The sequence below is a fragment of the Diabrotica virgifera genome, chromosome 2, assembly GCF_917563875.1.
Source record: "Diabrotica virgifera virgifera chromosome 2, PGI_DIABVI_V3a".
In the NCBI taxonomy this organism is placed as follows: domain Eukaryota; kingdom Metazoa; phylum Arthropoda; class Insecta; order Coleoptera; family Chrysomelidae; genus Diabrotica; species Diabrotica virgifera.
The window spans coordinates 133,508,062-133,532,899 of NC_065444.1; the positions used below are offsets into that span (position 1 = coordinate 133,508,062).

The 24,838-nt window shown below is 33.9% G+C and overlaps 2 protein-coding genes across 3 annotated transcripts; both read right to left on the reverse strand.

Moving 5' to 3' along the window:
* Positions 1–966: 966 nt before the first annotated feature.
* Positions 967–23,105, reverse strand: LOC114330068 (BTB/POZ domain-containing protein KCTD9). 2 transcript variants are annotated; one of them, XM_028279377.2, is made up of 4 exons: positions 22,943–23,105; positions 21,712–22,486; positions 10,115–10,338; positions 967–2,257 (listed from the first exon to the last, which is right to left on the reverse strand). In XM_028279377.2, the coding sequence occupies exons 1-4, from the start codon at positions 22,994–22,996 to the stop codon at positions 2,141–2,143; spliced, it is 1,170 nt and encodes a 389-aa protein (XP_028135178.1). In that variant the 5' UTR covers positions 22,997–23,105; the 3' UTR covers positions 967–2,140. The 2 variants fall into 2 exon arrangements, with proteins under 2 accessions (XP_028135178.1, XP_028135177.1); XM_028279376.2 differs by having other exon boundaries at positions 21,712–22,489; positions 22,943–23,095.
* On the reverse strand, positions 20,184–21,062 carry LOC126879626 (tigger transposable element-derived protein 2-like). The gene has a single exon (XM_050642804.1). It carries the CDS (start codon positions 21,057–21,059, stop codon positions 20,199–20,201), a length of 861 nt encoding a protein of 286 aa, XP_050498761.1. The 5' UTR covers positions 21,060–21,062; the 3' UTR covers positions 20,184–20,198.
* Positions 23,106–24,838: the final 1,733 nt, after the last annotated feature.

The window sequence follows — 24,838 nt, forward strand, 5'->3', positions numbered from 1 at the left end:
AACAAGGACAGAAATAATTTCATTCCATAAGTGAGTTCCACAATGAAACATAATTTTTACAAAAAAAATTAAGTCTAGCACTAAAATAATAACATTTTAACTAATTAAAAATAAAGTCATGATGTGAACAAGCTACCGCGACTCTCGTCAAGCGACTCTCTTTCTACCATAAAGTCATGATGTGAACAAGCCAAACTCGAGCTCAATGGTGCCTAAAGCATAAAACATTGGATATTTTAAACATCCATGTTTAATTTCACATCTTTCATCTATGTTCCTATGACGGATCAATTGTGAAGGGTTTTTACCCACATATTTTTTATTTTGGTGGTTAGCATGTTACGATTCACGTAAACACTGATGATGATCGGTCATCCGATCGAAAACTAGTTCTGTTCTGTGATGTAGCCCTTTTTAAGGATTTTAACAAATATACCTTTTATAAAGCATTTTATCGGATTTCCTTGAAAAACTTCCATAACAGCTAAAGATTATCCTAATCTGTATTTTTTTCATTTGTAATTTTAACTTTTGCGTTACTGCTGTGTCATATTTTTGTGCAATTTCCCTATTTGCTGGTCTATGAGACTTCTCTATATGCTGGTCTGTGGGACATTTCAGATTTAAATACATTCTGACTATCCGGTGTTTCCGGATGTTCAACGTTCAGTTCAAGGAGAAAACAAGTATATAGCGAGCCCAAAAAAAAACGGTGTACCACAAGGAGTACTCTCGCTAGTACACTTTAGCATATACACTAATGGCTAACCGATCCGTAATGCGCCAGACATTTATTTATGCTGATGATTGTGTAATCGCCTATCAATCTAGTAGTCTTTTAACAACAGCCCTAGCACTCTGCCTGTCAACAGCAGAATATGCGCAACAGGAGTGCTGTGACACAGACATAATGGAACGCAATGACGCAGCATCATCTTATGTCAACTACTGGTTAAACGAAATATAAAAAGTTCTACTGTTTTAATTGTATTTTTATCATAACTTACATATATTTGTTTGTATTTTGTTTACTATTGCTCTCTCAGTTGAGAAACTTAACCAGTGTATTTTGTACAAGGCATGCCACACTGTTTTCAGCCATATATTATCAAATAATTATTTAAGTATCTTATTCCTAATTATTCTATTGCAAGTTTATCAGTTCTTTAGAGGTTAATAATTTCTCAACGACATTTGTACAAATAGTAATATATCTATTTTCTTAAATTATCCCTATTATGTTTACTAGCTCCGAACTATTGCAAATGTTTTATATAATTCAAAATTAATGTTCCTTCAGTTCAAATCAACCAATAAATACCTAAATAAAAAAATTCCCTAAACATGTCCTCTTAAATATATATGTATTACCACAACATTCTGAAACCGTTTACAATGAAGATCTATTACCATTTAAACACATTTTAGTTTTTTTTTGTATAACCGATTGTAAAGTATCAAGTACTAATAGTTCTGGATCCCGCGTATCAAAAAAAGTTGATTAATAGCAAGCTGAAAATTTGTAATTAGCTTAATTGTGTCTAGTCGGAAAAATTTTGATGTATGGGAACATTGGAATAGGGGAAGTTTTAATTGTGGAACAGGTTAAAAATTTGAAACGTCAGACTACGAAAACGTCCCATGTATTTTGTCGGACAGAACTTCCAATTGATTTGTTGCCTTTCAACTCTCATGCAAAAATCAGACTGCTATTTGTCACCAACTTTGCATTGTAATAAGTCCTACACGTAGAACATGTCATATGTCAGGAATTATGTTGGTAATAAATAGCAGTCTGATTTTTGCGTGAGTTTAATGAAAGGGTAACAAATCAATTGGAAGTTCTGTCCGACAAAATACATGGGGCGTTTTCGTAGTCGGACGTTCCAAATTTTTAACCTGTTCCACAATTAAAACTTCCTCTGTTCCAGTGTTCCCGTACATCGAAATTTGTCCGACTAGACACTGTTAAGTTATTAACAAATTTTTAGCTTGCTATTAATCAACTTTGTTTTGATACGCGGGATCCAGGCCTATAAACTTTTATAGATGATGTAAAAAAGAATAAGAATTGTAGATACACGATTTTACGTTAAATTTGTGGTGAATTTTTCAAAATCCTGTTTCTTAACAACGCTAACTACCGTATGGTCTGAGACATATGTAGAGGAGTCAACATCAATTCAAAGGCGGCATCTTTGAGATTCGCTCCTCTTAGGTTGGCTTCATGTAAATCACTCCCAGACAAATCACAATTCTGAAACAAATTCATATGTTAATAATTATTAGGTATTTACCAAAAGTTTAAATAAAAATAGACCATACAGGATGGATATACCTTCAGCCTTATATTAAGCCTTCGCCATTTTTATTATTTATGAAAAATGTTTATAATTTTACACTAAGTTTTAAATGCATTAATTCAAGTTCGACACTTTACAACACACTAGAAACATTTCCTACGATTTACCATCAAAAATGGTTCCTAATTTTAATAGAACATGAAAAACAGTACAGCCAGACAAATAACACTTCTCGCAACAGAAGAAAAATCTAGCTGAAACACCATTGCAAATATACACTCCTGGCCAAAAAAATCCGGACACCTTAAAAATGGGTAATTTTTGATGTCTCGAATTTACGAAACCTGTTGTCCGATTTAAGTGATTTTTTTAATATGTTATAGCCTTATTCTCTAAGAATATCGATGTAGTAACAGTGTTGCTGTAGATGTAAATGTCATTGTATACCGGGTGTAACAATAATACTGTGTTTTTCCCTCAAAGTTCGGAACACCCTGTGGAATATTCTAGCATTTAAAAAATATTGACATTAAAACTCAATTTTAGCCTTAGCCTTTCTTAACATTCTGCTTTGTGACTCATTCACTTATGTTGGATAATGAAAAAGTTAGGTACTTTGACAACTAGCCATGTTTTTATCAATACAGGGTGTTTCTAAATAAGCGTGACAAACTTTAAGGGGTAATTCTGTATGAAAAATAATGACCGTTTGATTTATGAACATATGTCTGCAAATGCTTCGTTTCCGAGATACGGGATGTTTCAATTATTTCTTACACACTGACGATTTATTTATTGCTCTAAAACCAGTTGAGATATTCAAATGAAATTTGGTGGGTTTTAAGAGGTGCACATTTTTTGACGTACTATTTTGTATTTTATATTTACCATTGGCGTGCATACGGGTCATATAACCCGGTCATATACCCTGTATGCACGCCAATGGTGAATATAAAATTTTTAGTTGTATGTCAAATGGAAAATTAAAATGGGTCCTAAAGAATAAAAAAATACAACAATACTTAAAAACAAGAGTGTTTGACCAGTGCATACTGCCAATTCTCACATACGCATGCCAAACATGGACCTTGACCAAGGCAAACATGGATAAAATAATGAAGACACAAAGAGCCATGGAGAGAGCAATGTTAGGAGTAAAATTGACAGACAAAAAGCAAAACAACTGGGTCAGAAATAGAACAAAAGTCAAAGACGCAGGCCAACATATAGCCAGGCTAAAATGGAGCTTCGCAGGTCATAACGCTAGACAAACGGACAATAGGTGGAATAGCACGATACAACAATGGAGACCATGGACAGGAAAGAGAGCAAGAGGACGACCCCAGATGAGATGGGGAGACGACATTAAAAAGATAGGAGGAACGCACTGGAAACAGAAAGCATTAAACAGAAGCGAATGGAGGAAACTGGGGGAAGCCTATGTTAAAAATTGGACGAATTAAAGGACAAAAGAAGAAGAATGTCAAAAAATGTAAAATAACTACCTCTTAAAACCTACCAAATTTCATTTGCATACCTCAACCGGTTTTATAGCAATAAATAAATCGTCAGTTTGTAAGAAAAAATTCAACATCCCGTATTTCGAAAACGAAGCATTTGCAGACATATGTTTATAAAGCAAACTGTCATTATTTTTTCATGTAAAATTAACCCTTAAAGTTTGCCGTACTTATTTAGAAACACCGTGTATTGATGAAGAACATGGCTAACTGTTAAAGTACCTAACTTTTTTATTATCCAACATAAGTGAATGAGTCAAAAAACATAATGTTAAGAAAGCCTAAGGCTACAATTGAGATTTAATTTCAATATTTTTTAAATGCTAGAATATTCCACAGGGTGTTCCTAATTTTGAGGAAAAAACACAGTATTATTGTTACACCCGGTATATAATGACATTTACATGTTCAGCAACAATATTACTACAAAGAGATTCTTAAAGAATAAAGCTATAACATACTAAAAAAATCACTAAAATCGGTTTAGGAGATTCGAGACATCAAAAATGACTCATTTTTAAGGTGTCCCAATTTTTTTGGCCAGGAGTGTATTTACAGAATGTGGGGTGAGCCTTCATACCAAAATTGTGGAGTTGATCTTAATGTTAATTTGTTCAAGTTATAATATAGGTCTGGATCCCGCGTATGAAAAAAAAGTTGATTAATAGCAAGCTGAAAATTTGTTAATAGCTTAAGGGTGTCTAGTCGGATAAACTTTGATATATGGGAACACTGGAACAGGGGCAGTTTTAATTCTGGAACAGGTTAAAAATTTGGAACGGTCAGACCAAGAAAACGGCACATTTATTTTGTCCGACAGAATAGACTTAAACTCTCCGAACAGAAATTAAACCCTCATGCAAAAATCAGACTGCTATTTATCACCAAATGGGCGTTTTAATGAGTGGAACATGTAGAATATGTCAAATGATAGGAATTATGACAGGTGATAAATAGCAGTCTGATTTTTGCATGAGAGTTTAATCTCCGTTCGGAGAGTATAAGTCTATTCTGTCGGACAAAATAAATGTGCCGTTTTCGTGGTCTGACCGTTCCAAATTTTTAACCTGTTCCACAATCAAAACTGACCCTGTTCCAGTGTTCCCATATATCAAAGTTTGTCCGACTAGACACCCTTAAGCTATAACAAATTTTCAGCTTGCTATTAATCAACTTTTTTTTTCATACGCGGGATCCAGACCTAATATTATTCTTATCACAGAATGCTGGTTGAATCACAAGGACATTGAGGAACTTAGCTGTAGTAATATCATATTTCGTCCTAATAAAAATGTGCAAATTAGAACAAAAACAGCGGAGGTGATATGCTGATATTGCTAAGAAGTCACATACAAGCTTCAGTTATCAAGAAGGACAAAGTCCACTTTGTTATATTGTACTGAAGCTAAGTTTTTGTTAAGGACATTTTCAGGACAAAACTTTATGGTGTTGGTTGAATATCTACTATCAGTATCTTCCTATTTCCAAACTCAAATGGAACTTGGCCACACTGTTAGACAAAAAGGCCAACGCTGGAACGCCACACAACATCGGAGACCTTACAAAGGTAAATGATCATGAAGAAGACCACAGAGGAGATAGGTAGATGATATAAAAAGAATAGCCAGAACACATTGGCAGTATGTTGCTCAGGATGGAGATCAATGGAAGGAGTTAAGAGAGGCCTATGTCCAAACATGGACGGTAGAAGGCTAAAAAGAAGATATATTCGTTGTACATTACGTCACCAGAGTTGACGTAATGACGTAATCATCGAATTTTTTAATAAAAATCGAGGTCACGGGATACCTTATTTTAAAGGTATCCTAATCACTTTCGCAAGGAGCATATTGTTCGTTCGCTATAACTTTTCCCATGCGTCACGATTCATTTTCAAACAAATTAAGTCAAAACAAAGTGAAACGAACATCGATGTGTATATACATTTTGTATACTGTATACTATATACTACACACATCGGCGTACGTTTCACTTTATGTTTTGACTTAATTTGTTTGAAAATGAATCGTGACGCATGTGAAAAGTTATATCGGACGAACAATATATTTGAATTATTCAATATTCAAATTAAAATTGACGTGTTTCAAGATTTTTTTAAGTCGATTTCAGGGACTCAATGTGCTTACTCCCCTCACTCGTGACGTACCAGTATCTTGTTCTCTAGGAGAACCGTCAAACAGAATATAGGAAAAGTCAAATAATAAGGAAGTTTCCCCTTGTTGCCATATTCTAAATTTGAAAAAAATATATAGGGAATAATCAAATTTTTTTGACATGCCATTTTCACCGAGCCATGCCATTTTCACCGAGCACTGGCTTGAATCCATTAACATTTGTATTACTCCAATTTCAAATTTTGAACTAATTTCACATTTTTCTCGCACTAACAAAGAAAGAGGTGGTGTTGCATTATTCGTAAGAAAGGATGTTGTACAGAATTTTGTCATAGAATCAATAAATGTAAATACATGGTGTATAGAGGGTGTGTTTGAAATCTGTTGTGAAAGAACAAAAAACCCAAATACAACGGGATTTATATATATTCTCTCTATTTACCGACCTCCTGAAACTAGCAACTTTAAACAGTTCATTAAACAACTTGAGATGTTGATGTTCAATTTCTATAAGAATGATAATCAGTTTCTTATATGTGGAGATGTTAACGTGAACTTCCTAATTAAAAACAATCATAGAAAAGATCTAATAAATTTGTTAGCTGAATTTAACATTAAACATTTTATTAATGTTCCCACCAGGATGACAAACACATCTTCAACATGTATTGACAATTTTTTTAGCAGTTTGGACTTAAATAACATAGAAGTAGTTGACTAATTTCTCTCTGATCATACATATCAAATAAGCTCTTTCATTGTCCCATTAATGCATAACTGTAATCATTCCTTTCAAACCTGTAATTTTATGGAATCTAATGGATGTTTTCCGAAATGTATTATCTAGGGAAACCTGGGATGAAACTTATTCGGCTATCACTTTCAACGATAAAATATCAGCATTTTATGGAACGTTTTTATATCATTATAACACAATTTTTCCTAAAATACAAAAACCAGCCAAATTGTATAGCAAAAATAAGTTTCCTAAACACATCAAAGAAATGCATAATAAGCTGTGCGAAATGAACGTATTACGCAAAAGGTTAAATAGTCCATTTTATACAGAACGATATAATACTTTTAAAAAACAATATCAACAAATCAAACAACAGTTTTTAAAACAAAGAAATAATGCACGTATTGAAACTAGCAACAACATGATAAAAGAAAGTTGGAAAATCATCAATAATAATCAAAATAAAAATAAATCTACATTAGCAAATACAATTAAAATAAATGACAATGAAAATATAAAAACTAAAGATAAAGCCAACCTGATAAATAACTATTTCATCAATAAAAATAATAATAACTCAACTCCAAATTATCTCATGAAAATTAATCAATTTTCCAAGACCTTCTTTCTTTCTCCAACTACACCTGCAGAAGTAAGACCACATCTAAACATGCTGAAGGTTTAGATGAAATCAATGGTAAGGTTATAAGATATGTTGCCAGTTACATATGTGAACCCTTGTCACATTTAATCAACGAATCTTTTACGACAGGCCAATTTCCCAATATAAAGGAATCCAAGGGATTTCCAATTTTTAAAAATAAAGGTTCTGCAAGTAATATTGAGAATTACCGTTTGATTTGTATACCCAGTCAGACTGCAAAGTTGTTTGAACTGGCATTCTGTGAAAGACTAACAAGCTATCTAGAAGCATTTCATTTACTGCCAGATGTCCAAAATGGGTTCAGGAAAGGCAAATCTATTGTAAGTGTTGTTGATGACTGTCTTAATTGTATCTATGAAGCTCTAAATGAAAAACAGAACACGTTGGGTCTTTTTTATGATCTCAGTTGTGCTTTCGACATGGTGGATCACAGGCTGCTTCTGATGAAGATGGAAGGCATGGGAGATACCACATGACTGGGTAAGATCATATTTGTCAAATCGTCTGCCAACAATAATATTAGATGGTACACTATCAGACCCAATCAAGTCCTCTGTGGGGTACCACAAGGTTCGGTTCTTGGTCCTCTCTTCTTTATTGTTTTTATCAACGATATCAACCAAGTTTGCACTACTCCTAATCAAATTATTGAATATGCAGATGATACAAGCTTCATTATATTACATCATCAATTTACAGAAATACAGTATCTCAGGAATTTAGTAAGTACTGCAAAGACAACGGCCTTAAATTAAATATAACAAAAACCAGTTTCATGAGATTCTTATCAAAGAATATAGCCCCTGATGATATGATCCTTATCTATATATTAATCACAAGTCCATTCAAAATGATGAAGTAATAAAATTTTTAGGACTGATGCTAGATCCAAAGCTAAGTTGGGAAGATCAAATACATAAAGTAACCTCGACACTAAGTAGTCGTTGTTATGTAATTAGAAATATAAGGGATACTGTATCCTTCCATATATTAAAACTAATGTACTATGGCTTGGTGCAGTCAGTCCTTCAGTACTGCTTAATATTTTGGGGCTCATCTCCATACATGAATAGAGCTTTTATATCTCAAAAAAATACTACGAACCATGTTTAAAGTATCACCAACTACATCATGTAAACCACTATTTATAAAAGCTAACATCTTGACTCTTCCTAGTCTATATATTTTACAACTTATACTGTATATACAAAAACATGAGCAAACATTCCTTAGGAACGCTGATCTACATTCACATAACACACGCCTCAAGGATAACATACACCAGCCTTTTTCCCGCCTGGGAGTGGCACAGCATGCTCCTACCTACATTGGGATCAAATGTTTTAATAAGTTCAGTGACATCTTGGCATTATTAAATGCTTTGAACAAAATCTAAAAACATTTCTAGTTAGCCATGCTTTTTTACAGTATTGAAGAATTTTTAAATTTTTAATGTGTTTCTTGTAATGTATTTTTTTTGTAAATTTTAATGTACTAATTTTTTAATGTGTTTACATTTGTATAACATATAATATTTTTTTGACTAGTCAGATAAATTTGTGTAATGTTGTATACATTGTATAAATTTCTAGACGAATAAATTCTATCTATCTATCTATTACAGCGAGCATTTCATTGGCTAGAATTAGTGACGAGTTTATATGACGTCATTATTATATTTGGTGAGATTGTAAATGGTAACTGACGTCTATCATAATATTGGAGGTTAAATATAATGTCAAATTATGGTTTTCAAATCATATTTTATTTATTGAGTGTATATTTTAACGACAGTTTATTTTTTAACCAACTCCACTTTCCTTTCCCTATCCTTGATTAGTCGATTCGTAATAGTTTTGTTGTATGGTAGGTTTAGTTAGGCGTTAATTTTAAGAAATGTTGGTGGTTAAATGGGCATAGCTCCCAAAGGCCATAAAAGAAGAAGAAAAAAAAATAAACAAACAAAAATCTTACATAACCTATACGACAACATGACTTTGACACTTCTATTATAGATACATAGTTATTCTTTTTCTCATGATCATCTTTCAGTGCGTCAGTTTTTCGACTTCTTTCTAATGCATTAAATTGTATGTGACAGAAAAAAGGCACGTCCGGGATTACAGACATTTACAACATTTATTCTAGTTATTCTAGTTGTCGATAGATGGCGCCATAATAAAAAAAAATATTTTTTTTTAATTAGATAATAATATTACAAATATAATCTGTATAATTTATAAGACTATACAAATAAAAGAAAATACCATTTTATAAATGCAAGAAACACATTTGATTTGTTTTTATTCCAAATTGAAAATAAAATGTGACAACACTGTCAGATTTAACTAAAATGTCATGTTAGAATAAATGTCATAAATGTGTATTATCACGGACTTACCCTTTTTCCTATCATTTGTTACGCACTGAAAAATGCTCATGAAAAGGACAATATCTTTGTTTCACACTCTTCAAGCCAAAAAAAGACAGTGTAGCCGGTAGTTGCTGTGGTAAATATATTTATGTTTTTTATTTGGCAACAGCGCTTTCCTGCCAAACTTGACGGTAGCGAAAAAACTAACATACGAGGAAAAATTTATTGAATTTGTTTGCCGTCAAGTTTGTACCAATGGGTTATGATGTCATTAAATCTGTGACGTGCATTCCTAATTGTTTGACTTTTAGTTTATAATGAGTTTTAAATATTTTATTTGATGCCCATGCCCACTATTGAAAAAAATGTATATTTTTACCTCCAAATCTGCTCCAGCAAGTACAGCAGTTCTTAGATCACAGTTTTTTAAATTGGCATGTTTTAAAGTTGCAACTCTCAAGTTTACTCCACCCATATCACTACCTTCTAATATTGCACCTTTGAGGTTAACGCCTTCCATATTAGCTCTACTTCCTGCTGGATCTTTAAAATTGCAGTTTCTCATAGTTACTCCTTCAAAATTGGCGCACAAACTTTTAACACCTAAAATAAAAATATGTTTAGTTTATTTTATTAAACAGAAAAATGTACGTATGATTTTCCTAACAGTAAATAGACAATAGAAATTGGCTAATGTACAAAAAAAATGACCTGGTAGATGGCACAACAAGAAATCGGAAGAAATCAAAGTTCAGGACAAATAATTGATTTTTAATTAAAGCCTATCACACGAATTTTACATTTCCTTAACATGAAGACGACAAAATGATAATTATTGACATTCCTGTATTATTATATCACCTCACACACACATACTCGTACAACCCCAGCCCCAGAGGACATGTGTGTTCCAATGGAAAAGTAGAACTCACATGTCCGATGATCAAACCGGTCACACTCCATAATGGAATGGTACCTATCTGACCCCCCAAAGCTATACCACCACCCCTCCCCATCGAAGGACATACCGAATGGGGAGACGTTGTACTTAACGTTACTTTGGATGCCCTGGGTAATGGGACATCCTCTGTATTACTTCATGTGGTTAAGCCAACTGATTTTAGGGGTAGCTAGAAGAGCTTTTCTCCCTAATAATGACTTACTTAATTTATTTCTTGACTTTGGACTTGTGTCCTAAAGAGTGTGTTCCGGGATCAAGGCACCGATCTAAATCGGTGTCTCGTTGTCCAGACCGTGTGTGCTCGGTCACTCAGCCGCCGAATTGGCCAAATTTTTTTTTCTCCTCGACGGCTAAGCGCTTAAAAGGTGTGGCCATCAAGCCCAAGTTTGTCGGTACGTGACCTCGATGCTCAACTTCCGCGACTATGATCCATTTGATCTACCTGAAGGGTACTTAGTACCTGAAGGGCGACGTTTGTGTTTCGACTATCCTGTGGTTATCTCAATTTTTCATTCTTACGGGTTTCTCTATATCCAACTACTTGCTGTCTGGACCGTCTATGTACCATTCTTTGGTTTTCGTCATAGTAAGTCAATTCTCTTAAAAATCTGCTAGGAAGGTTCCTGATATTGTTGAATATTTCATGTGCGCTTTGGTCTACCATTCTCAGGACTTTCTTTTGTTGCGAGCTATTCCAGGTCAAATCAACAGACTTTGAATTAATTTTTTTCCTGACCTATTTAGATTTTGTTAAAATTTAGAGTAGATACTCATAGTGGATGATTAGGTGGAGAAAAATACAAAATTTTAAATTTTTATCTCAAACCGTTTCCGAAATATGGTTATGTAAAATTTTCAAAAAATGTCCAAAACACCGCGACAATACTTTATTGGAATGGTTGTAGAAGCTCTCCTGATTGAACTAGAATGCTGGGAGAGGTGTCATTTTGCAGCATTTTTAAAGCTCTTTACTGTGATGTATACAGCATGATGCTGCGATAAACAAGTTTTTCTCAAACAAAAAAAAATATATTTTGATTAAGTTTTTTTCCAAAAAGTACATAATTTAAAATTATCATAATATTCCTACAAATACATAGTACTGTTGTTAATAACATATAAATATTTTATCATGGGATGGTGATGGGTTCAACATAAAAAAAATAAATTTCACACTTACCAATGTGTATAAAACGTAGAGTTTATGACAAAAATGTATCTTGCCTGTAACTACGTATGGACTGGAGACCATGGCCTTTGCAAAGAAAACCTAAGAGTAGCTCAGTACAACCCAAAGAGCGATGGAGAGGGCCATGCTAGGGATTAGTTTGAGACACAGAATTCGAAATATCAACATTCGTGAAAGAACATAGATTACTGATGTCACAGAACGTATAGCAAGGCTCAAGTGGTAATGGGTCAGACATGTTGTCCGAGATAATCCCGAAAAATAGACTCAGAGACTAACAAACTGGAGACCAAGAGAGAACAGGCGAGGAGTAGGCAGACCGCAGAAGAGGTGGGCAGATGTTATCAAACAAGTCGCAGGCAAGCAGTGGATGAGAATTGCCAAGAGTAAAAATCGATGGAAGCAAATGGAAGAGGCCTATGTGCAGAAGTGGACGAATATAGACTGAAGAAGAAGAAGAAGATAGTATAGTCCAGTGGTCGGCAAACTTTTTAGCCAAAGAGCCAAATATGAACATTACAACAATTTAAAAAAAAATTGCAGCAAACTTTTATTACGCTAAATAAAACTAAAGGGTCCAGTCAGTCAGTTAAGATGGTGAAAAATTCTCCCAGCGATATTCCAAAACTAAAAGAACCACATGTTCTACATCAAAAAGTATTCGACCAAAAAAATGTTTAAACCCTTAGCCCCATCCTTACCCCCCAAAAAAATTAAAATGTGTTTTTTCGTTTTTTGGCTATATCTTCGTTTCTAATCATCGTAGAAACTTATATTTTCTTTCGTTTTGTAGGGTTTTATTTCCTGCAACACTGTATTTTTTACAAAATTTTTGGCGCAAAATACAATTTTTTTTAATTGTTGATATGTAAAACCGAAAAGGGAAAGAACAGCAAACGTGAGCTTTTTTATAGACGAAGCAATAAAGCACTAAAATCGGCTTTACCTCGAAAAAAAAGACAAGACGGATCTTAACAATTCTTTTTGCATTCGATTCGTGAATGCACCAGGAAACTTTGTGAACCGGAGTCATGATATAATATTGAAAGACTGCATACAAAAAATGCATTCTTAAAGTGCATCTCAAACAGACAATAAAAAAAATTCAGAACTCGTCAATTATCGGCGGAAATTAGTTCAATTTTGTTACTAGGGGATTTTTGGGGTCGCTGAAAACGAATATGACGTCACAAGTGATCTCCAGAGTACCTGTTGCCAAGGGTACCTACTGTTTACCTCGTCACTAAAATTCAGTAAAAAATTAGTCAAAAATTATTACTCGGGGGTTTTTGGGACCGCTAACGACGGATATGGCATCGGAAGTGATTTTCGGAGTACTTGGTGCTCAGGGTACCTACAGTTTAGCTCTCTTGTGGAGTTTTCGGCAAAAAATTTATTAAAAAATTAGTCAAAAATAATTACTCGGGGATTTTTGGGGTCGCTAACGACGAATATGACATCGGAAGCGATCTCCGGAATACCTGGTGCCCAGGGTACCTACTTCATATGGAGTTTTCGGCAAATTCATTAAAAAATTAGCCAAAAATCATTACTCGGGTGGTTTTTGGGTCGCTGACGACGAATATGACATCGGAAGTGATCTACGGAGTCCCTAATACCCAGGGTGCCTACTGTTTACCTCGTTTTCTGGAGTTTTCGGCAAATGCATTAAAAAATTAGTCAAACATCATTAGTTACGAGATACACAGTAGGTACCCTGGGCACCAGGTACACTGGAGATTACTTCCGATGTCATATTCGTCGTCAGAGACCCCAAAAACCCCTAAGTAATGAATTTTAACTAATTTTTTAATGAATTTGCCAAAAACACCAGAAAACGAGGTAAACAGTAGGCACCCTAGATACCAAGTACTCCGTGGAGCACTTCCGATGTCATATTCGTCTTCAGCGACCCAAAAAACACCCGAGTTTTTTGATTTTTTAATTTGTAATATTTGACTAATTTTTTAATAATTTTTTTGCCGAAAACTCCACAATACGAGGTAAACATTAGGTACCCTGTGCACCAGGTACTCCGGAAATTACTTCCGATGTCATATTCGTCGTTAGCGGCCCCAAAAACCTCCGAGTAATGATTTTTGACTAATTTTTAATGAAAACTCCACAAGACGAGGTACACAGTAGGTACCCTGGGCACCAGGTACTCCGGAGATCACTTTTGACGTCATATTCGTTTTCAGCGACCCCAAAAATCCCCGAGTAACAAAATTGAACTCATTTCCGCCGATAATTGACGAGTTCTGAATTTTTTTATTGTCTTTTTGAGATGCACTTTAATAATGCATTTTTTGTATGCAGTTTTTCAATATTATATCATGGCTCGGGTTCACAAAGTTTCCTGGCGCATTCACGAATCGAATGCAAAAAGAATTATTAAGATCCGTCTTGTCCTTTTTGTTTCGGACGTTCAGTGCTTTATTGCTTCGACTATTAGCTGATCATGAGAATCAGGAATATTATACCAAGTGTTGAAAATGACCATGTCTTCCTTCTCAATGTCATTCAAAGCAGACCACTTCTTCTGTTGTGAATATTTTTTCTTCTCCAATATTTCCAATTCAACACAACGACGTTCGCATTTAGAGCGCCATACCTCCTTGTTTTTTAAATCCAGAAATTGTACTTCAAGGCTATCAATGCCAATTTCGAAAGGAGAAAATCGGCCGTTGTATCTTTAAGAGAATTTTTGACAAACGCTAAAGTTTGTAAGTTTGATAAAAGCTAACTTATCAGAATAAGATGTAATGTTTTTCAATGTTGTTCTGAAGCTATTTCCTTGTGGCATTTTTATAATCAACTATTTTTAATGGGAATAAGCCACAACTTTAACCAAAAAATGATTTTATTAACGTTTCGAAGCCCAAATCGAGTTTCGTTTTGGGCTTTTTTTTTGTTTTTGTTATTTTTATGTTTTTCCTACTAATTTTTTTAAAGCAAAATATTATTGCTCTTTTCGTGGATATTTGAGCCAGGGCCGCACCTAAGGAGCCAAAGAGCCACATGCGGCTCCGGAGCCGCACTTTGCCGACCACTGGTATAGTCCATTCGCTCATTGTCTGAAACATACAACACAAAAATTCATACCTCACACTATTAATAGCTCGTGCACACCTACTACTGCAGACTTCTTTCATTAAAATAAAAAAATAGTCATGAATAATGTTTCATGGGAGAACAGAGTAAGGTATGGTTATACTTGACAGAGTTAGAAGAACTTCCACAGAAGATGATAGGTATTTATAAATTCCTAACGGAGAAACGGGATATGGAAGAGACTATCACCACAGTAAAACAATTGCCTAGTTAGGAACATATGATAAAGCATTTTGTAGTATCTGCTCCTTTTAAACACAAGAACGAGATGTAAGTATCAACCTGATTTCTGGCCTGCTGGTGTAGGGGTAAAAAGATTTCACATGAACCAGTATAAAGATTTTTTTGACAAGAGAGGTGGAAATTTTTAAAAGTAGAAGCAAGTGAGTGTGATAAGGCCATGAAACCAAATTCTGTACATGGAATTCCATTTAAAAAAGATGCAGCATCCAAGTGTCAACTGCCCGATGGTGGAGCAAAACAAAAGAATAAACTAAAGCTATTTCACACAAATATACATTCAATGGGGAATAAAGCAAATTAATTTGAAATGTTCTTAGTTGACAAAATCTTTGACATTGTTTGGGTAATGAACGAAATGGAGAGATTGAAGCATTGCATATATAACCCACTAAAGATTGGCTGCAGCCAGTTGCTGACACAGTATAAGGGGAGGTTCAGCTATTTTTCTTAAATCTATGTATAATTTTAAATTAGTAAATATGAAGTAAATGGCATGACTGTTGTCAAATGAATAGAAATCCGTTTTATTTTTTTAAAAACTTACTTTTAAAAAAACTAAAAAATTTCAGTTTACAATCTGTTTCTTTGGATATTTTTCTCGAAATAATGAAGCGAGCCTTGACTATTGTTCATGGTTCATACAATGTATTCTCGAGTAACAGGTACAGTTCACCAAATATAGCTGAAAGTGTGAAAACGCGTGACGATCATGATGTGCATTCGTCAAACGACGGATCTCGCACTTGCACTGATGGTCCAGACCGTTTGTATGTACGTTCTCACTTCATTATTAGCGCAGGCAATGACAATTTCACACTTTCAGCTATATTTGGTGAACTGTATGGGTGTTTACAAATGTACCTTATCTATGTCAAAATAAATAATACTTATTTTGGTTTTATTTAACTCTTTCGGTACAGCACTGGTTTACTAGAATGTGAGCTGTGATGCTGGACAGGTGCGGGCAATGCTTCCCTTTAAACCAGCGGTTCTCAATCTTTTTGTGTCATGTACCACCAAATACTTTTTATTATTTTTGGTACCACCTAACTGAAATACATATCTAACTAGGTGATCTCATTAACTATAATAGTGGTGCTGATTTTGGCTGTTTTTTGCGTTTTGTGTACCACCTCAAAAAATGAAATGTACCACCAGTGGTACATGTACCACAGATTGAGAACCGCTGCTTTAAACTAAATCAACACTCAAATATATGTACATAAAAAAATGATGAAATCGCATGTAATAATGCGATATCGTTGACAAAGTAGAATGAAACTTGCTTTAGCAAGTAGGTAATTTTAATCGTAAATGAATCATTTACTGGTCTTTACGATAATTCCCGGTACCTAAATAAGTCCTCTTTATATTTGACTTAAATCTTTTCCTGTCTACCAGACACCAAAAGTTTAAGCAACTACGGTCGTTTCCTGTCACAAAAAGGTTAAAAAGAAATTTTGTTTTATTTTTTGAGGCAGCAGCAGATAACTAGAAAAAAATTATAACAAAGTTTTCTTTTAAATGGTGCATTCTACTCATCCCATTAACCCTACATAGATATTTATTTATTTATCATAATAGATAATACACAAAACAAAAACATTGCACTCCACACCTGTACAAATTACATAAGAATTGTCAAGGCAAGGAGCGCTGTATAATTATCATAAAGTATTACAAAAATTAAAAACATGAGACTAAACAAATAAAGAAATAAGCATTGACAAATTAAATTAATCAGAAACATTCAATATATAAACAAAAAAAAAGAGAAAATAAAATAAAAATAAAAACACTGGAAGTACAACAAACATTGCCAATTGGTTTCTAGGTCTTAGTTTTAATATAATGGATTAATAATCTCTTAAAGATAGTTGCATTATGGCTATTTTTAATGTGATAAGGTATATTATTGAACTGTACAATTCCTTTATGAAACAAGCTTTTCATTGAACTGGACTTGTTGGTTGTTCTAACATAAAAATTTATTGAATTTGCAGCTCTAGTGCTATGCTCATGAACATTTGCTATCGGGACCAACTGACTGTTCAAATACTCAGACAATAAATGGTTTACCATCTTAAATAAGAATGTCATATATTGGACATACATAAAATGTTCAACTTTTAACCAATTTAAAGTTTTCAGCATATCTTGAATTCGAGTATATCGATTGCATCTCAATATTACTCGCATAGCCTTATTTTGGAGAATTTGAAGCCTGTCATAATTAGAACATCCTGTATAAATCAATGAACAACAATATGAAAAGTGAGGTAATATTAACGAATTATAAATTGTTAATTTAGTTTGAAATGTCAAAAATGGTGATACTCTTCGAAAAAAACCTATTTTTTCCCTATCTTTCTGCAAATGTAAACAACATGTTTACTAAAAGTTACTTCCCTATCCAATATGAATCCCAAATACTTTATTTCCGGAACCATTTCAATTTTTTCATTATTTAATTTAATGTGAACATCCAAACTTAAGAATTTCCCGAAAAGAGTATTATTACCAATAAACATGTATTTGGATTTTAACTCATTGACTTTCAATTTGTTTAACTTAAATCGTTCAGTTAATAAATGCAATTCACAATTCTGTAATGTGTCATCAGCAAAAAGATGAATTTTACATTTGCTTAATACGTTTCCCAAATCATTAATGTATAATATGAAAAGTAGAGGTCCAAGTACACTGCCTTGCGGCACACCAATATCATTTAACTGTGGATTTGACATTTCACTATTTAATTTAGTCCTTTGGTACCTATTTGACAGATAATTTTCCAGCCAATTAAAAACTGTCCCGTTAAAACCATATTTCTTTAATTTCAAAAGAAGTATATGACGATCTATTGTTTCAAATGCTCTTTTGAGACCTATAAAAAATGCGCATATACCGACCCCTGTCGTATCTAAAATACTTTTCATATCTGAGACAACTAATTGTAATGCGGTCTCACATGAATGAGAATTTCTAAATCCAGACTGGTAATTATACAGGATATTATTTGAAGTAATAAATTTAATCAGCTGATTGTACACCACAATTTCTAAAACTTTTTCACAAAATGGGAGCATATTTATTGGACGTAATTGATCAAGTTTATTAGTATTAGGAACTTTTGGAACAGGAACTATAGTTGATATTTTAAATTGCTTGGGCACCAGGCCCTTCTCTAAACTCATATTAATTAAATTTAATAAAGGATAACCTAACACATGAAATAGATTTTTGATAATATCAAGACCTACTTCATCCGTACTATTTTTTTTATATTGAAATTTGATTATATCATATAGTTGGTTTAGTAATATGCTCTCAAAAGTTTCAAAATTTACATCAGATAAAACAACTGTCTGCAAATTTAAATTAATATCACTATTTTGGTCAAAACTTACAATAATATCTTTAATACTATCAACATAATATTGATTTAATATGTTTGCCAAATTTACACTATATGTTACACCTTCATGTTCAAGACTTTGAAATTGTGATATAGTTTTATTAGTTCCTACTAACTGTTTAAGATGTTTCCACATTTGTTTAGAATTACCCCTATTCCTATCAATATTTGACTCATAAAATCTAATTTTAACTTGTTTTAAAATTCTAACACAGTTATTTCTTTCAATTTTATAGTTATTCCAGTCTACGCAATCGTTTGTAAACAAAAATCTTTTATAAGCAAGATTTTTATTCTTAACTGCCAATTTACAAGTGTTGTCAAACCATTTATTACCAAAGTTCTTAACTTCCACAGTTTTAACTGGTGACACTCATTTTACCCTTTTAGCTCCTGTGACACATACATGTGTCCAGACATGACTACAGATAAGTGCAGTGGATGCTTAAGTGCGATTTGTGTGTATTATATTCATGCAAAATTATTTCTGCTGGCACAGGAGATGATGTTAGAAATATTAAAGAGGAGCTGAAAGGGTTAAGAAACGAACCTTTAAGCGACACCTCATATACAGTGGAACCTCGATAACTCGGATTAATCGGGACCGCGGCCGATCCGGGTTATCGAAAATCCGGGTTAGCCGGAGAAAATGGTAAAAATTAATAAAATACAGTATACTTACAGATAAACTCCGTTATAATTGAAATAACATGAAATATATATGCACAGTACACATTAACTTACATATAGTTGTATAGAGTATTGTTCATTTCTTGGTAATAAAAAAATCAGTCAGTTTCGGTTGCGTCAATTTCGTCTGCCGCTTGCGTGCTGTGCGATCCCGCAGTCTCTTTAACATCAGCAGTTCAGCCGGCGATGTTTCCGCTTGCCGCTCGAAATAAACCATTAGTGCGTCTAATTGGGTCATTGCGTCTCCATGATTCATCACTTGCTGTTCAATGTCACCGTCTGCGTTCTCAGCGTCTGATTCACTAGCGTCAGGTAAACACAACGCGATCACTGCCTCGTCAGTAAGTGGCGCATAACCTCCGTTATTATCTGCCTCTAACCACAGATTAATGTCACTTTCATCGACTTCAGAGCAACCGTCAATATTTTGGAACATATTCAAAAGTTCTTGGGGCTGGACTTCGTCTGGCGAATCATTTTCCAGGTAACAGTTATCCACTGGTTGAATTGAATTTTCTGGCAAGTCGCATACACCCTTCCACAGTTTTTTCCAAGATTTTATCAAGCTGATTGTAGTCACTTGTTCCCAAGATTCTGCAATCATATAAATTACAGTTTTGACATTGAACATTTTGAGAACTTCAACTACACTGTGTTGTCCTTCATCTTCTATGATTGTGCTTAACATCTGTCTTCTGTAAACCTTCTTAATTTTCTCTAGAACCCCCTGGTCCATGGGCTGTAATAGCGCTGTTACATTAGGCAGCAAAAACTTGACGGTAATGTCCCCACTGACCAGCACATCTGCTGAAGGATGTGAAGGCGCATTATCAATTATTAGGACAGCTTTATTTGGCAACCCACAGTCTTTTAAATATTTTGTTTACACCTGGCACAAAACAATCAAAAAACCAGTTTTTAAAAGTGGTGCTGTCCATCCATGCATTCTTTTGAGACTGGTAAACAACTGGTAAAGAATCCCGATTTACATTTTTCAGTGCTCGCGGATTTTTGGATTTTCCTATTAAGACTAGGGGAAATTTATGCTTCCCCGAAGCATTGCTGCAGGCCATTATTGTCAATCGGTCTTTGCTTTTTTTGTATCCTTTTGCGGCTTCTTCAGTTTTTGAGGCCAAAGTTTTGCTTGGCAACATTCTGTAAAACAGGCCAGTCTCATCGGCGTTATATATTTGATCTGCCGTTAAATTTTCTTCTCTCACAAAATCCAAAAACTTGCTTTTATAGTCCTGAGCAGCATTGTTGTCCCCAGATAGACTTTCTCCAGTGATAGATAGTTGGCGTATTCCATGACGTTTTTTCCATCTATCCAGCCAACCTTGACTCGCAGTGAAATTTGGTTCACAATCAGGCAACATTTTATTCAGCTTGAGTGCAGTTTCTTGAATAATTGGTCCAGACACTGGTAATCCACGTTCGCGTTCCGCACAAAACCACACATACAAAGCGTCGTCGAGAGTCTCATTTTTAGCTTTATTAGTTTTGCACCGATTGTCCAAACTGTCTTTTGTTATCAATTTGAAACAGAATTCTTCGATTTTAGTTCTATTTTTCTTCCAATCCGATACTGTAGATGTACCGACACCATATGATGCTGCAACTGTTTTTAAAGATTCGCCTTTATCAATTCTACCTAAGGCTTCTAGTTTCTTTTCCATTGTCACTACAACATTTTTACGTTTCGCTGCCATTACGTAGACAAAAAAACACAAAATCTGTTTCACAACGATTTTATTATGTTATTTAATAACAGTGGAGAACTAAGACCATTGTTTCAAAAAGAATTTTTTAATAGTCTTTTCAAACAATGCTGACAGTTTAAAATAAATAAAGGGTACAATACTACAGGTACCTGTTGATTCCGATAACCCAAACAACGAACGTTGTGTGCCATGAGTCATTTTTACTGACGTAAAATATGGTTCAAATTACACTAATACCCATTATCTCTCAAATATTATATTACATGAAAGAATATCCACGAACGAACATATAAAACACGCTGTATTTTCCTGTCACCATGTCACACAAAAAATTGGCAAGCGCAAGTATTATACATATAATAATTATTACATGTACTTGAGCTGGGCAATTTTATTTGTGACAAGGTGAGAGGAAAATACAGCGTGTTTTATATATTCGTTCATGGGTATTCTTTCATTTTTCCGACTATACATTTTTATTGTTGAAATGTTTGTCTGATAAAAATCGGTCCGGGTTAGCCGGACTTCCGGGTTATCGGGGGCCGACTTATCGGGGTTCTACTGTACATTATATTTTGTTAATGTTTATTAAACGTAATAAGTTTTACAGAGAAATTTAAACTGTGATTTAAAAACTTACCCAACAATTGAGCAGTATCCAATATAGCATGTGACAGATCTGCTCTTTCCAAACAACACCAGCTCAAATTTGCTCCCATTAAATTACATCCTTGCAAGTTAGCATATTTAAAATTAATATTCCTTAAGTCAAGTCTACTCAAATCAGACCCTGACAAGTTTACTCCCTGAAATCTCAATTCTGCAGAATGGGGGCTCTTTATTAAAGCATCAATTACATCTCTACGAGTAAGGGGAAGTGTATCTCTATTGAGCTTCTCTTTTGAAATAATCTGTTCTAATAAGGGAATTACTGATTCAATACCAAAAAATTTAGCTTCCTCAAGAATTCCTTCTGGATTAACATTTTTATCATAGACTAACTGCCCGCACCGAAGATAATTCAATAAAGGTTCAAAGTATGTTGGGGTTCTATCAATTAAATAAGCTCCATCTCTATCAATACTGCTAGGTGTAAATAAATACCCTTCTATATCTTCTGAAAACATTCTCGCCAGCATACTAGATGGTTCACTATTTGTTAAAGTTCGTTTAGAAGTAGTAAAACACCTTCCCCCTACATTCAAAGTAATCCAGTCTGAACTATGAGCATTGGAAATTGTAAGTTGTGCTTGTTTAAAATCTTCACCTTCTGAAAAATACAACAAATCTTTGTTCCGAATAAACTTAATATCATTGATTTCTGTTCCATCTTCCAAGAATATTTTCTGTGCTGCTATATGCAACTTACTGGAAGCAATTTTTAGTAGATCCTGAATGTCTTCTGGCAGATCTATCTGCTAAAAAAATAACAATAGTATTCTATTACAATATGAAGAGTACAGGGGAAAAACAAGGAATGTCACTTTTTCATCAATTTTTACTTTTCTCGCCATGTGGTAGCAAAAACTGGGTACTATCGATTCAGAACAATAACCATAAAGATCAGTCTAAATTTTTTATAAATTTCTATCCAGGCGAAAGACCAGGATTGTCCATTGTCCGCACGCCACTGGACAAAAATAAGGAATGTTAGCAGTTTTTTGGTGCATTATTAAATTAACAAGTTAATATAGATTAATATTATATTAAGATTATAGACTAATAATTGCTAGAATTAAGCTAAGAATCTCCTAAGTAGTTTTTAGGTATCATTAGAATTAAACATTTATTGGTGTGTGTCTCAATATGTATAAAATATGACATTCCTTGTTTTTCCCCTGCACTCTTCATATATTAATCATAGTAAATACCACTTTAGTCATACTCTTTCCGTTAATACTTAATATCACAATTTTTTCACTCATATTTAATAATTTCTATAGGAATTCAAGGAATTTTACAAAAAATCACAATCCCTTCTCCACTCTCCCTTCCTTAAACAAATACATAACCTCAAAAACATTTCTTTGTCAAAATCAGCAGATGACAACACGACCAATCAAATCACAGACAACAGTAAACATAAATTTTCTGTTGTTAAGCGTCGTTTAAACACAACGATAAGTCACAGCAACTAGTTGTGATGACAAGTTGAAACACTGTTTAGACGCTGCGATTCAATGCGATACCACCTTCAACCCAACTCCAACTTTGATAAGTTGTGCGATGCACCGTTTACACACAATGATAAGTTGCAACAACTCGATTGACCTTGATAAGTTGTTTGATTTATCGCTGTGTTTAAACGACCCTTTAGTCAAACGGTCAAACACAAACATTACATATATGTCAAACGAAAGAGCCAACACAGTCATAAATAATAACCTGTAGATTAGGCTAGCTATGGGCCGCTCTGTGCATCGAGGTGTAACATGGGTAATGTCCACTTTACATCAACAATAAATTAGAAATTGACAAAGTTATTCAAGGCCAAATTTGACGAGTACAAAATGTATGTTTGTAAAAGAAAATGAAGGAATTTGATGAAATAGAACAATTGGATATGTTTTATTTTGTCAATTTTCTTTTTATTCACGGCAAAATTGGATGTAGAATTGTGTTTTGTATAAGCCAAATTTGACCTTGAATAACTTTGTCAATTTCTTAGACCCGTTTGCCATTATACTAATTTCAGTACTAAAAATATTGGTTAGTTGCGCGAGTCGATTTAGCATGAAAAAGTCAGTTTGTGCCAAGTTTGTGTTTGCAACTATCCGAATTGTAATCAGCATATAGGCATGCGCTCTACCTACTAAATTTACATGAGCTTTACTCAAGGTTCATAGATAGGAGCTTTACTAATTGAGATTGCAAGTTGCAAGCCATTAACTTATTAACAATAGAGAGTTATCAAGTAACCCTAGGAGAATACGGTAACGCTATTTTACTGTATACTTTAGATGTTATTTATAACGTTACCGTATTCTCGTAGAGTTACTTGATAACTCTCTAATAAAAGATGGGAAGAAGTATTTTTGCAAAACTGGCAAACTTGGCTTTTATTTCTGCTATTAGAGATATATCCACACCTAGTTTGGCTAATTCTGCCTTTATTTCTTCCAAAACTTTAATTCGTGCGTTCCTATTCTATAGAGAGGGTGCTTTGGCACATACAAACATTGATCATTGATTCGATTTGTAAAACTCTATTAATGTTTCAATCTGCCTTTTTCTCCACATGTTGAAAGTTGAAATCACTATTATTATTATGTACCTATAAAAAAAACAAAAGTACCTAATATACAATACAACCTCACTTTTTAATATTGTGTCAATTTCAGTACAAGAAATTAGACCCGTTTGCCATTATACTAATTTCAGTACTGATTTCAGTACTAAAAATATTGGTTAGTTGCGCGAGTCGATTTAGTATGAAAAATGTCAGTTTGTGCCAAGTTTGTGTTTGCAACTATACGAATTGTAATCAGCATATAGGCATGCGCTCTACTAAATTTACATGAGCTTTACTCAAGGTTCATAGATAGTAGCTTTACTAATTGATATTGCAAGTTGAAATCCATTAACTTATTAACAATAAAAGATGGGAAGAAGTATTTTTGCAAAACTGGCAAACTTGGCTTTTATTTCTGCTACAGATATATCCACACCTAGTTTGGCTAATTCTGCCTTTATTTCTTCCAAAACTTTAATTCCTGCGTTCCTATTCTTAAAGAGAGGGTGCTTTGGCACATACAAACATTGATCAT

Coding starts and splice junctions, on each gene's coding strand:
- LOC114330068 (XM_028279376.2), bottom strand. CDS start 22,996: ATGAGTGAAAAAATTGTGATATTAAGTATTAACGGAAAGAGTATGACT. Junction 22,490..22,942: donor GAAAGAGTATGACTAAAGTG/GTATTTACTATG, acceptor TTATTTTTTTAG/CAGATAGATCTGCCAGAAGA. Junction 2,258..10,114: donor TTGCTGGAGCAGATTTGGAG/GTAAAAATATAC, acceptor AATTTGTTTCAG/AATTGTGATTTGTCTGGGAG.
- LOC126879626 (XM_050642804.1), bottom strand. CDS start 21,059: ATGGCAGCGAAACGTAAAAATGTTGTAGTGACAATGGAAAAGAAACTA.